The sequence below is a fragment of the Saimiri boliviensis genome, chromosome X (assembly GCF_048565385.1).
Source record: "Saimiri boliviensis isolate mSaiBol1 chromosome X, mSaiBol1.pri, whole genome shotgun sequence".
Classification (NCBI taxonomy): domain Eukaryota; kingdom Metazoa; phylum Chordata; class Mammalia; order Primates; family Cebidae; genus Saimiri; species Saimiri boliviensis.
In genome coordinates, this window is record NC_133470.1 from 40,435,453 (window position 1) to 40,449,249 (window position 13,797).

Consider the following 13,797-nt stretch of genomic DNA (forward strand, 5'->3'; position numbering starts at 1 on the left):
CAAAGAATTAGTTATATTCTAAGGGAAGTTGATTCCATGAGTTTGTGCCAATACATTTTATTTGAAATAATTGTGCTTAGAACCTGGATTAACATTTTATGTCCAGCATTGTAACAAAACAGTTACATGCAAACACATGCCTTTAAGTCCTCAAAAGCAATCGCAACAAACACACAAATTGCCAAATGGGATCTAATTAAACTAAAGAGTTCTACACAGCAAAAGAAACTATCAAGAAAGTAAACACACTGCCTACAACATGGGAGAAAATACTTGCAAACTATGCATCTGACAAAGGTCTAATATCCAGAATCTACAAGGAACTTATTCTACAGGCAAAAACCAAATAATCCCATTAAAAAGTAGGCAAAATGCCTGAACAGACACTTCTCAAAAGAAGACATACAAGTGGCCAAAAAGCATATGAAAAAGAGCTCTATATCACTAATCATCAGATAAATGCCAATCAAAACCATGATGAGATACCATCTCACACCAGTCAGAATGGCTATTATTAAAAAGTCAAAAAAGAAGAGATGTTGGAGAAAGAGGAGCACTTAGGCACTGTGGTTGGGAATGTAAATTAGTTCAGCCTCTATGGAAAGAAGTTTGGAGTTTTTGCAAAGAACTAAAAATAGAACTATCATGAGACCCAGCAATCTCATTACTAGGTATATACCCAAAGGAATATAAATCGTTCTCCCAAAAAGGCACATGCAGTCATATGTTGATCACAGCACTACTCACAATAGCAAACATGTGGAATCAATGTAGGTGCCCATCCACGGTGGATTAGATAAAGAAAATGTGGGCAGGGCACGATGGCTCACATCTGTAATCCCAACACTTTGGGAGGCTGAGGCGGGCGGATCACGAATTCAAGAGATGGAGACCATCCTGGCCAACATGGTGAAACCCCATCTCTACTAAAAATACAAAAATAATTAGCTGGGCGTGGTGGCACATGCCTGTAGTCCCAGCTACTCTGGAGGCTGAGGCAGGAGAATTGCTTGTACCTGGGAGGTGGAGGTTGCAGTGAGCCAAGATCCCGCCACTGCATTCCAGCCTGAGCAACAAAGTGAGACTCCACATTAAAAGAAAGAAAGAAAGAAAGAAAATCTTGCATGTATATACCATGGAATACTCTGCAGCCATATAAAAGAACTAAATCATGTCCTTTGCAGCAACATGGAAGCAGCTGGAGGCCCTTATCCTAAGCGAATCAGTGCAGAAACAGAAAACCAAATACTGCATGTTCCCTCTTATAAGTGGGAGCTAAGCATGGGGTAAATATGGATATAAAGATAGGAATAATAGACACTGAGGACTACTAGAAGGGGAGGTAAGAAGTGGGGCAAGAGTTGAAAACCCACCTATTGGACACTATGATGTTTACTACGTGAATGATAGGGTCATTCATATCCCAAAGCTCAGCACCATGCAACATATCCATATGCCCCTGAATCTAAAATAAAAATTGACATTTTTTAAATGCACATCTTAGCAACAAGTTTCTTGGACCTTCTTCTAAAGATTTTAATGTAAGGAAAGTACTCACCTTTTTTCCTCCAGAAAGGCTCTTTGTAATAAATTATACACTTGATGACTGAACCCAAAGGCACACGAGTGATCATCTGGTTTCTCATCATTGGCAGAGGGGGATTGAAGTGAATCTTCATGTCCAGAGCAGGAGGAATAGCACTAATCACATATTTAGCCTGAAAGAAAAGCAACGTGGTTAAACATTGTTGCCCTGTTGCTGTTTTTTCCCAATGATTCTCATTCTATCTACCCTTTTCTCTTTTCAGTCTCTTAAAGAAGTGAGATGGATTTTGTTGAAACCTAAAGTAGCCCTTATTGTTCCTTAGTACAAAACCTCCAACGACTTCCCATTTCACTTAGAGTCAGAGCCAAGGTTCTCACCATCATCACCAGGGCCACACATGAAATGGACCTGTTACACCACTGATCTCACCTGTTACTTTTGCCCTCACTCTTACTTCTGCCATTTTGATCACCTTGCTGTCCCTTGGCTACTTCAGGCTTGCTCCCACCACAGGGCCTTGGCACTAGCTGTTCCATTTTCTCCCAGGGAGCCACTGGGAGCCACATGGCTCAATCCCTCGTCTTCTCCAATTCTCTATCAGATACCACCTCAGTGAGGCCTTCCCTGATAACCTTATTTAAATTTGCATAACCAATTCTCCCACCCCACTTTCTAGTATGCCCTCTCCCCATCTCCCTGCTTGATTTTTTCCACACTAATCATCACTATCTGACATACTTTATATTTTAACTATATGTTTCATAACGGTCTTTCTCCTTCACTAGAACAAGAATTGTATGTGGGCAGAGAATTGTATCTGTTTTGTTCAGGATTATGTTCCTGACTCCTAGAATAATGTCAGGCACATAGGAGGTGTTGATATTTATGAAATAAACACTTTCTGTGTTTTTCTAATTACATAAAGGCAAAATACAGAGGATTGACAATACCTTTATATGTTTTTTTATTGTACTTTAAGTTCTGGGGTACATGTGCAGAACATGCAGATTCATTACGTAGGTATATACGTCCCATGGTGGTTGGCTGCATCCATCACCCTGTCATCTATATTAGAATACCTTTATATGCTTTTATAAATCTTCCCCCACCCCAAATGTTCTGGTTCTCTTTTCCTTTTTTTCAGTTAGAAGCAGCTTTTTCACTTTTGGAAAAAAGACTGAAGTATGCAGTATTCTCGACTTCATTTGAACTTTGATTATCTATGAGCCTGTGGCCTCTTCCCACTTGTTTAAGTGTCTTGGTTACTCTGAGTAGAAAAAAAAAAATCATACCAAAGTGCTTTTTCCAGTCTCTCAGTCAACAATGACCACCACAGAAGACTTCTGTGACCAAACGTGGGGTGGGTTTTCCCCACACACGATGCCAGAAAGCAATTCTACAGCAGACGCCAGCGGTGTGTCCTCTGAATGCAATTCAATTCTGACAGTATCTACCTGGAGACAGCTTCTGATCCTACATGTTGAGGGCTCAGTCTCCAAGACAGTCACCCACTTTCAGATGTCAGTCACAAGTATAGCTTCCAGATCTTCTGATCAATCTGCTTCAAGCTGATGTTCCTACATCCCTTCTTTGAGTTTAATTTGCTACAGCGGCTCACAGAACTCAGGGAAACATGTTGAATGTTGTATTATAAAAAATATATATTGCAAAAGATACAGACGAAGAGGTGCATAGGACAAGGGATGTGAGAAGGAGCACGGAATGTCCATGCCCTCTCCAGGTATGCCATTCTTAAGGAACATCAAGTTGTGCAGATATCCAGAAGCTCCCAGAACTAGGTCCTTTTGGGTTTCTATGGAGGCTTCATTATATAGGTATGATTGATTAAATCATTGACTACTGGTGATTGATTCAACCTTCAGCCCGTTGCCTCATCCCCTCACTGGAGGCTGGGGGTGAGATTGAAAGTCCCAACCCTCTAATCCTGCCATGGTCTTTCCTGTGACCAACCCCTCCTGAAGCTACCTAGGGGCTGCCAGCCATCAATCATTGGCATCAAAGGGCATCACTTTGGAGATTCTAAGAATTTTTAAAGTTGTATGCCAGGAAACTGGGATGAAGATCAAATATATATTTCACAATATCACAGGTACCTCATACAGCTCATGGTTTAGGGTCTCCACAAGCACATATTCTCCTGTCTGGTCGATGCAGATCACAGGCCTCTCCAGCTTCACTCGGTCCCCAAGGAGGTCCATGATCCGCTCAGTCACTTGACCAGATCCACCCACAAATTTTCTCTCCTGGAAAGAGAAAAAAAGGTGGATAAGAAATGCAGGAATGGGCATAAACTTCTAAATTGCTAATTGTCCTCACCTATCTTTACTCTGAGATGTATAACATTTCATTTTGCTGCTGTGACTAGTGTCTGTCACCATTGTTTTCTAACTAGGAATTGCTGTCTTTGGACAAAATTACAGGATTTCTAAGTTACTTTATAAGCTACTCTCTTGTAGATTCCTAGGCTCCAACCTTAGCTGGACATCTTCAGAGTAGCCCTTGTGTTCCACTTTTCTGGTCACCATCCCTGCTGTCTGTCCTCTCTGTAGTCTTTTGTTGGGAGCTGGTCCTGGTGAAGCTAGATCTAAAGCTCTGCCCCAGCGTGCCTGCACAGGCCTAAGCCTCCTTGCTCTGTGGCTCAAGTGCAGAACTTCCCTGCCTCCCACCATGTCCCCTTCCCCCAGGCCAGCCTATTCCCTGTGGCCGGCTACCCATCTTATCCTGGTCAGGTACCTGCTGCCTCTGTAGTCACTGAAGTCATTTCTCCTCACTGTACGCACTTGCCCTGAGCCTTGCTAAAACTTCCAAATGTTCTACCTGGCTATGCACACAGTTGACCCGACTGCCACCTCTGCAATTTCAGTTCAGTTAAGGTCAGAGAAAAAGGAGAAGGAGAAGGAGAAAAGAAGGAGGAGAAAGAGGAGGGGGAGGAGGAGAAGAGAAAGAAGAGGAAGAAGGAGAGAGAGAGAGAAGAAAGGAACATGACAACCAAGCAGGTTACCTAAGAACTCTAATCTGTTCCTACTGTGCCTAGTACAGTGCCTTATATAGTGCCGGGGCTCAAGAAATGGGCATCGAATGAATAAATTCCATGTGTAGTATGTGTTTTAAATTGAAAATGCATTTCTGACTTTCCTTTAGAAACCCTCCAAGAAGTGCTCAGGCTAAGCTTACTTCAGATGGTCTCCGACAAACTTGCCAAATAATAGTTGAATGTATATCTAGATGGAAAATGGCAACAGTGCATAAAGAGAGATAAGCCTAGTTTTACAATTACATTGTACACTGGGTTCTCAAAGTGGGTACCTGACAACAGACTGTGCCTTACAAAAACCACTTTAAGCTGCCATGGTAATGCTCTAAAAGCCACACTTCAGCAGTTCGTGATTGAAGGAGGGTGCTGATCTTTCATTTTAGTAGCAGTGTTTTTCCGTTGGGACAGTGGGGGAATGGGTGGGTACCTGTCCTCCATTGGTTGTTGAGATGACTCTGGTTATGCCTCCACACTGCTTCACATACCACAGGAACCAGAGAGCAGAAACCTCATGGGTCTCTGCGGTGACACACAAGTTCACAAAGAGAGTAGCAAGTTGCTTTGCAGATCTGCACAGGAAGAAACAAGAAGAAATTGGCAAATGCAGGAGAGCAGCTTCTTAATTCTCTACAAATTATTTGGGTAATAATACGTTTTCTCGGTTAAGTTTAGGACAATGTGGTAAGGTCAAAAAATTGTCGCTAGAATCTAATATTACAAAAAACGACATCAGAGGTTTTTGAAATATCAGATTATTTTCCATCTAAACAATGCACCTTACTCAGAATCAGCTTCTATTCCAGATTCTGTGCTTTCATGATTTCTCGCTACATACCTGCTGCTCTTCCAGTGATTCCCATCTCAGTAAAAAGCACCACCATTTCCTCAATGACTAAAGCCAACACTCTAGAAATCAAACATTATTTCTCTCTTTCCATCAACCTTCCCCTATCCAATTCATCAGGAAATCCCATTACCTCCCACCACATCACTCCACCTTCACCACAAATTTAGCATCCATTCCTTTCCAGGAGTGTTGCAGTTACTTCCTCCAGACTGGCCTCTCTGCCTCCGTTCATTCTCATTTTGTATCTATTCATTCCAATCAAAGCCAGTGGCTTTTCCCTCCCTCCCTATTATGGTGCTGTCTCTGAAGTGTAAATCAAATCATGTCATTTTCTGGCTTAAAAAACCTCCAGTGGTATCCTGTTAAAATCAAAATAAGATTCAGATCTTACACCAGGGCTTCCAGAACCCTAAGTGATCTAGCCCATGCCTACCTTTTCTGCCTCATCTTGTACCCGCTTCTTTTCATTCTAATGTTTCCTTAGAAAGCCACATTCGTGTTTGCCTATGAAAATGACCACTGGTTTCCATATTCCCAGCACCCTGACATTCTCTATCATTTTGCTACTGTATAGTATCTTTAGAACTCTTTTCACTGTCTAAAATTGTTTGATTATGAGTTTTTTTGAATTGCTGCCTCCCCCACTAGAATATCAACCTATGAGAACAAGGACTTTATGTTTCTCATTCACCATAGTGTCCCCTTTAACAAAATAGTGCCTGGAACATTGTAAGCACTCAATAATTACTTGTTGCATGATTAAATGAATGAATGAATGAATGATGGGAAATGGCAGTTAAACATTATTTTTTAAACATCTATCACGTGCAAAGGATATGCTATACACTGTACCAAACACAAAATTAGTCACAGTTATCTATTCAGTTATTTTACTGCCTAACAGAAGACACGCTCAAATACTGGATGAGGGGACTAGCAATTAATACAGCATAAATAGGTAAGCTTTTGCTTAGCATTGACAAGTAAATGGTAACAGGTTATCACCTAGCAGGAAGCACACCAGAAAGCAAACAATCTCATGCAATTTCAAGGATTCCATTATATGGAGCACACCCTAAAATTCACCAGTAGCACTGTGCACTCTGGGATATCTTTAATAAGGTCCAATCCCCTTTTGACTTTGATGTGAAGTTTACATATTGTTAATCTGGTTATGTCTGAGGCAGAATATTCCACCTGGTAATGCTGACAACGGGTGAACAAATGATATTGTCTTCCATTTATTGAACTCCTTCTGCACTCCATTGTCTTTCAAATTATTACCTTGTTAAATTGTTGCAACAACACTATCAAATATCTATTATTTTTCCACAGTTCATATGCTAGAAAAGTGAGTCTTGGACAGTTTAGGAATATATAATGGCACGACTCCAAACCAGATCATATTTGACTCAAAACTCATGCTTTTAATACCTCAAAATGTTTTCTAATTAGTCAGCTGACAACCTTGGAAATGCAAATACTCACCAAGGGGCATCTCTCTACTTTACTGTATCTTGACCCTAGAAATTTGTAGAATCATGCCTAACACACATACCAGTTATTGACATTATTTGCAGCCATAACAACCTGACAGCCCATCTGTTACAGTCTCCATCATTACAGCCTGTGAGATGGTGTCATATATACATTAAAGTGACTTACAGTTAGTTTTGAAAGATTTCTCATGATAATTGAATGAATGAAAATTGCTAATTCATGCCTTCCTTGCAGAAGCAATTTGTAATATCTAACTAAAACAAATATCCAGACATCTATTTAAAATACTACTTCAAAGTAGTATTTTATTTCCTGCTTCCTAAAATCCTATTTTTTTTTTGTTCCTTATTTTATAGGAGAATTTAGGGGCATACAGTAAAGGGAGTAAGAAATAACTAAAATTTAACATTGGCCCACTGGACAGCCAATTTTTAACAAAAATATTGCTGCAATCCTAGTTGTTATTGTTGCCAATTTGGTGGGAAATAAATAATTCTGGTTTGAAATAAAGGGGTATCTAAAAGTAATTCTGAAGGGCCGGTCCATTCCTAATCCTTTATTTGAATTTACTACAGGAGGTTCGGTAAGAAAAGAAATAAGAACAATATTTGAAGGATGGAAGGTCAAGGAAGTGAGTGCAATAATATTTCTGTATTTTTTGCCTTGTTGACTTTTTAAAAGATAAATGTTATAGTATTTTCCTACATGAAAAATACATACACATTATATAAAATGTGGAAAGTTTATAAGATAAAAAGATGAGAGAACGAGTATGTTCCATATTTCTGCCCCTCCAGAAGATAATTATTAGTCCCATTTTGATGCATTTTTTTCTAAGTATAGAATTTTTTTAAAATGTTTTTACATAGCTATGATCACATTAAAAATACAATTCATGTTTGTGAAGGGCAATTTGTAAACAATAATAACTGATAAAATAATCAACATTAGTCTTGGAATATATGATTTTGCTTTAGTTTAAATAATAATAGGTTGGATATTCTAGGGATTACTTCATTTAAATACAGGAAATAATACTGTATGTTTCTTGCTTGGGAAGAGTTAAAAGATTGTCTTGTGTTCTTATATTCCTAACATCTCAGAATAAATTATTTTGTCAAACGACAACTTAGAATATTCACTAAGTGGAGGACTAGGCCAAGGGCTATGATAGAAAATGTCAGGTCCCTGTGATCCCAAAGAAATATAATTGATTTTATCGTCAAGAAACTTAAAAGTTCTCTGGGGAGAAAAGACCTAACTGAATTTACTAAAAGCTTTTCATAACAGGAGTTATAAGACAAATGCACATAATTATATAATTATTATATTTTGAAAATCTAAAGTATATGATTTAAAAATAAATACTACAATTTTGTTACAATTAAATTATATTGCAAACTACATTCTCATAGAAGTGTTAAATAGCATTAGATAAATGTTTAAAGGAATATGATTAAGAACAGGCATTGATTTCATGACATAAAAGGATTTTACTATTCCAGAATTGGTTGCTTTCAAAGGTTGGAGACATAGGAGAGGCACAAAGATGTTTATTATAGAGTATTGTATAACAATAACAAAAAACTGAAATGGTAATGTGTTCAACACGATGATAATGAACAAATACATTACACATTCATTTTCCATGGGATATTCTAGTATCATGAAATATGATGTTTAAAAAATAATTTTTGGTGATGTAATGGTTTTAAACATTTTAAAAATAAATGTTTGCATGGTAATATTAAACGTTAAAAACATTTTGATGGATGTCCATTGCTTTCACAGTGCATAAATAGTTGTTTTTAGAAATGAGATCATACACCATACCACAACAGCCTGCTTTTTTATGTGTTTAATATTACTATTTTCTTCAGTCACTAAACATTCCTCTACAACACGATTTTTTAAAACCCTCGAGTATTCCATTTTAAAAATGTTTAATACTTCATTTTGCCAATCTTCTATTATTGGGCTTTCATATCTTCTCTTTTAAAAATAATGCTTTGAATCTGTCTCTTTCACTCTTTCTCCCTCTCTCCTTCTCTCCCTGTATGTCTCTCTTTCTCTTCTTTTGTCTCACTTTCTTAAAGCTAAATTATAAGAAGCTGAATTTTTATATAGAAAAGTATATAAATTTTATGTCTTTTCATTATTTTCATTCTTTAGATTCAGATATTCTAAAAGCTTGTTTTTACTTGTAGTTGACAGTGAATGAGTACCGAAGAATGAAGAAATTAACCCCAGAGCCAAACATATTCTCAACTAATGCTCTTTAGCGAGACAGAACAGTCTCCTTGAATTTGGCTTCCATTTCTCTTACATGGTTTACCACAAATTTACCATGTGTTTGAATTGGAACCCTCAGAATCCTTTCCATTTTCCTTGCTGTCCAAGAGCAGTGTGACCTCTCCATGTGGTCTTCACAATTTCTCTACAGTTTCCAGTTCTGCCAACAAGAATTTAATGCTTAACTTATGCGTACTTGTTTGTTCACTAAAGGGAAGCAGTCCTCCAGTCACGTTTCCCTTGTAGTTGGTAACTTTTTAGACAAAGGCTTTAGAGGTTTTTCTTTAACTCCTTGAGTTACACTACATCACATAAGGTGTTGCAATGCAAATGCGCAGGCTAACCACGTTCACATTTGACCACCAGTGGGGAATACAAAAATTGTCCTACATCAACAACTTGACAAATGAGAGCTTTAAGCTGATGGTCTTTAAGCTGTTTTAGATAAAGAAGGTGGTACCTTCTAGTCTGTTCTGAGGACTTCATAAGGTAATATCATCTTTGCGATATAAAACTATTCCAAAGAAAATAAGTTGTATGTACAGATATGTTTAGGGTAGGAGCCAATGCCAATGTTTTTCAGCACTCCACTTGGCTGGTGGTGTGGTTTTAGACACAAAGCATCTACTTCTCCCATACTTGTTGAATGGTATTGCTAAAGAAACCTGAAAGGTAGTCACAATAAATGCCTGTGCCTAATGGCAAGACTTACTTAGTCCAGCAGACCTTGTCCAACAGCTCCTTCATTGTCATGTAGTCCCATTCTTCTGCATGGGGAGCCTTCCATGGGGCATCACTGGGAATCTACATTCAGATGAGGATTCAAAGGAGAAAGACAGATGTAATTTTCCATGTTATTTTATTTATTTTTGTAACTTTCCATTTTAAATAACTAGTCAAATAGTATTAGAAACTAACTTGAAAAAGAAAAATGTTGTCTTCCAAATTCACCCAATATTGCTTTTACTGCATAATCAAATGCTGTCTATGTAGCTTTCCTATTATAAATCCGTACCACTCAAGCCATATTTAATTTATGATAACACTTCCTGCACAATAAATAGAGGCATGTTGTAACTGGGCTATTTCTAGATACAGATTCCTAAGTCACTAACTTCCAGAGAACATTCATAAATTTAACTCTTTAACAAGGATCACAGAGCTGCAGCAAATCATATCTATGGAATTTTCAGTTAAGCTTTATGTGTCTTCAGGAACAGAAAACCAAACACCACATGTTCTCACTCATACATGGGAGTTGAACAATGAGAACACATAGACACAGGGAGGAGGACATCACAGACTGAGGCCTGTCGGGGGTGTGGGGGCAAGGGGAGGGAGAGCATTAGGACAAATACCTAATGCATGCAGGGCTTAAAACCTAGATGATGGGTTGATAGGTGCAGCAAACCACCATGGCACATGTATACCTATGTAACAAACCTGCATGTTCTGCACATGTATCCAGGAACTTAAAAGAAAAACAAAAAAGCTTTATGTGTGCTTACTTATGACTTGTTTGGGCACCGTGGTGAATCAAAGACCCGAAAGTCTAATTTTGCTATGTACCCGAGATTTAAAAAATTTGAAACATAATTCCAAGAAGGCTGAGTGACATCCAGTCTCCTCCCCACTCATCATTAGTATACAAATATCAATCTGTTTGACATCTTATTCTTGTAGATGTTAGAAACAAGTTCATTCATTCATTTCACAAATCTTTACTAACTGTTACCATATGCTCACAATGTGCTAGGCATTAGAGCTGTATTGTACTTTCTTTCTTTGAAGGACTAAACTTATCACAAAAAAATACAAATACAGTCAAAGAAGTTTTACCTCTCGCCCCATGTCATCCAATGTCCTCCACAAGTTGTTACAATCTAAGTAGGTGATTGGATTCCATACAGGTGGGAGCGGCCCTCTGAAGGGGTATGATTTGCCCTGTGAGGTACAAGATATTTTTAAAGGGAAATATCTAAAATGTAAAAGTAGGTAATCTGCTAAGCTGGTAAACGCCTGCAAGCAAAATCATGTGAGTTATCAATATGTGATATACACTCAAGTTTTTAGCTACTTGTGTCCTTAGAACCCCATCTAAGATTTTGGCATAGAGATTTCCAGCAAAATTCTGTTAAGTTCACTACCACACCAAGCACAGTAAAGAGACTTATCTCTGAAACTGGAGCCCTCACCATATAAAATTTAAATAACAGTATATAAGTGAAGTTAAACTAACGAAATCTTATTTGCCAATGATACTTGCAAATATCTGAGTCAGGAGCCTCTGTGTGCCTAGAGAGTCAGAAAATTATAACTATAAGCATAATACAACTTAGAAGCGGATGAAAAGCCAATCACAAGAATGCAACCATCTGTTAGAAGAACCAAAAAACGGCCCAGAAAGCTTTCCAAGGACTCAGATGTGCTAGGTCAACACAGGAGTTCCCAGAGATCAGCAAAGTCAAAGCAGAAAGATTAGCCAACTTCAAGCTTCTCTTCCAGACATGTTTATACCACCTGGTTCTTCCTACAGGGACAGCTCGACACAGAGGTAAAGGGAACACATTGTTCCAAGGATTAAAAATAAGTAACCTCTGGGAGAATTAACCTGTTGATGGTGCTTAAGAGACGTACAAAAAAAACACTTTGAGTCCATTTGAAAACCTGACTCAGAAGCCAGGCTGTGCATTCTGACAGCATCTTTCAACCGAATCAGAGTAACTTAAGGTCCTCAGTCAATGAAAACTTCCCCAAAACTCTGAGTCATTCAACAAAGAAGCACCTTGTGTTGATGCTGTAGGCAGAGAAACTAGAAATGTGAAATAAGAGGTTTCATATTTGTTCTTGTATTAATTCTGTGGCCATGTTGGTCTTCTCTCTCCAACAAGGCCATAAGATTCTCAGGGAAGGGTTGAGATACAGCCTTACGTTTCTTCGCAGCCAGGATTCCTTAGAGAAACAGAACCAACAAGAGATAGATAGATAGATGGTTAGATAGATAGAAAGATAGATAGATAGATAGATAGATAGATAGATACATACATACATACATACATACATACATACATACACAGATACATAGACATAGATAGGTGATATAGATATAGATGGAGAGAGAGGCAGAAACAGAGAAACAGAGACAGAGAGAAGGATTCAGATTTATTTTAAGGAATTAGCTCATGTCGATTGAGGGGGATAGCAAGTCCAAAATCTGCAGGGTAGGCCACGGACCCAGGGAAGAGTTGCAGTTTGACTTCAAAGGGAGTCTGCTGGCAGAATTCCTTTGGCAGAGTTCCCTCTTTTCCTGGGAGATGTCAGTCTTTTTCTCTTAAGGACTTCAACTGATTGGATGAGGTCCATCTGCATTACGGAAGGTAATCTGCTTTGCTCAAAGTCTACTGATTTATATGTTAACCTTATCTTAAAAATACCTTGACAGAAACATTAGAATACTGTTTGTCCAAATATGTAGCCAAGTTGCCACATAAAATTAACTGTCACACTTCTTAATTAACATTATTGAGGTGTAATTTATATACAATATACTCAGTTTAGTTTAGTTTCCATATTTTGTTTTTTATAGTTAAAAGTTATTTTTTCAATTTTAACCTGCATTTAAACTGTATAAATTTATAATGCACAGGATAATATTTTGAAATATGTATACCCCATGGAATGGCTAAATTGAGCTAATTAACATATGCATTACCTTACATACCTATCATTTTGCGAGGTGAGAACATGTGAAATCTATTCTCTTAGCAGTTTTCAAGAGTACAATACATTGTTTTTAACTATAGTTACTGTGTTGTACAATAGATCTCTTGAACTTATTTCTCCTATCTAACTAAAATTTTGTTTCCTTGGATCAATATCTCCTCAACAATGTACCCACATTAAATAATTTAACATGCAATTTGGGGAGTTTCGACACATGTATACACCTATGTAACTACCACTCCAATCAAGATATAAAACATTTCCATCACTCCAGAAACTTCCCTCTTTCTGCTTCCTAGACAATCCCTTTCCCTTTTCTGGACCTGGGCAACCACTGTTCTGTTTTCTGTCACTATAGATTGTTTTTGCCTGTTTTAAAAATTTTTATTTATTTATTTATTGCATTTTAGGTTTTGGGGTACATGTGAAGAACATGCAAGATTGTTGCATAGATACACTCGTGGCAGTGTGAGTTGCCGCCTTCTTCCCCATCACCTATATCTGGCATTTCTCCCCATGCTATCTCTCCCCATCTCCCCACCCCCTGCTGTCCCTTCCCTATTCCTGACCGTGATGTTTTAAAATTTTTTATATGGATTAATACAATACGTACACCTTTGTATCTGGCATCTTTTGCTCAGCCTGATATTTCTGATATTTGTCCAAGTTTCCATTTGTCCCTTATTATTGCTAAATAATAGTCCATTGTATGGATGTTCCATGGTTTGTTTGACCTGTTAATAACTATTTCTAGTTTTGATCCATTGTGAACCAAACTGCTATGAACATTCATGTACAGGTCTTTTTATGTACATATGTTTGTTCTTTTCTTGG

General features: G+C 38.0%; 1 protein-coding gene across 1 annotated transcript in view; it reads right to left on the bottom strand.

The window, feature by feature from the left end:
- The window catches only part of MAOB (monoamine oxidase B), a 106,325-nt gene that overhangs the window by 22,748 nt on the left and 69,780 nt on the right, over window positions 1–13,797 (bottom strand). The window contains exons 4-8 of the mRNA XM_003939479.3: window positions 11,080–11,184; window positions 9,953–10,044; window positions 5,029–5,170; window positions 3,661–3,810; window positions 1,559–1,718 (exon numbers count right to left, since the gene is read on the bottom strand). Coding sequence (XP_003939528.2) covers window positions 1,559–1,718; window positions 3,661–3,810; window positions 5,029–5,170; window positions 9,953–10,044; window positions 11,080–11,184 — 649 coding nt within the window. The remainder of the gene's footprint in view (window positions 1–1,558; window positions 1,719–3,660; window positions 3,811–5,028; window positions 5,171–9,952; window positions 10,045–11,079; window positions 11,185–13,797) is intronic.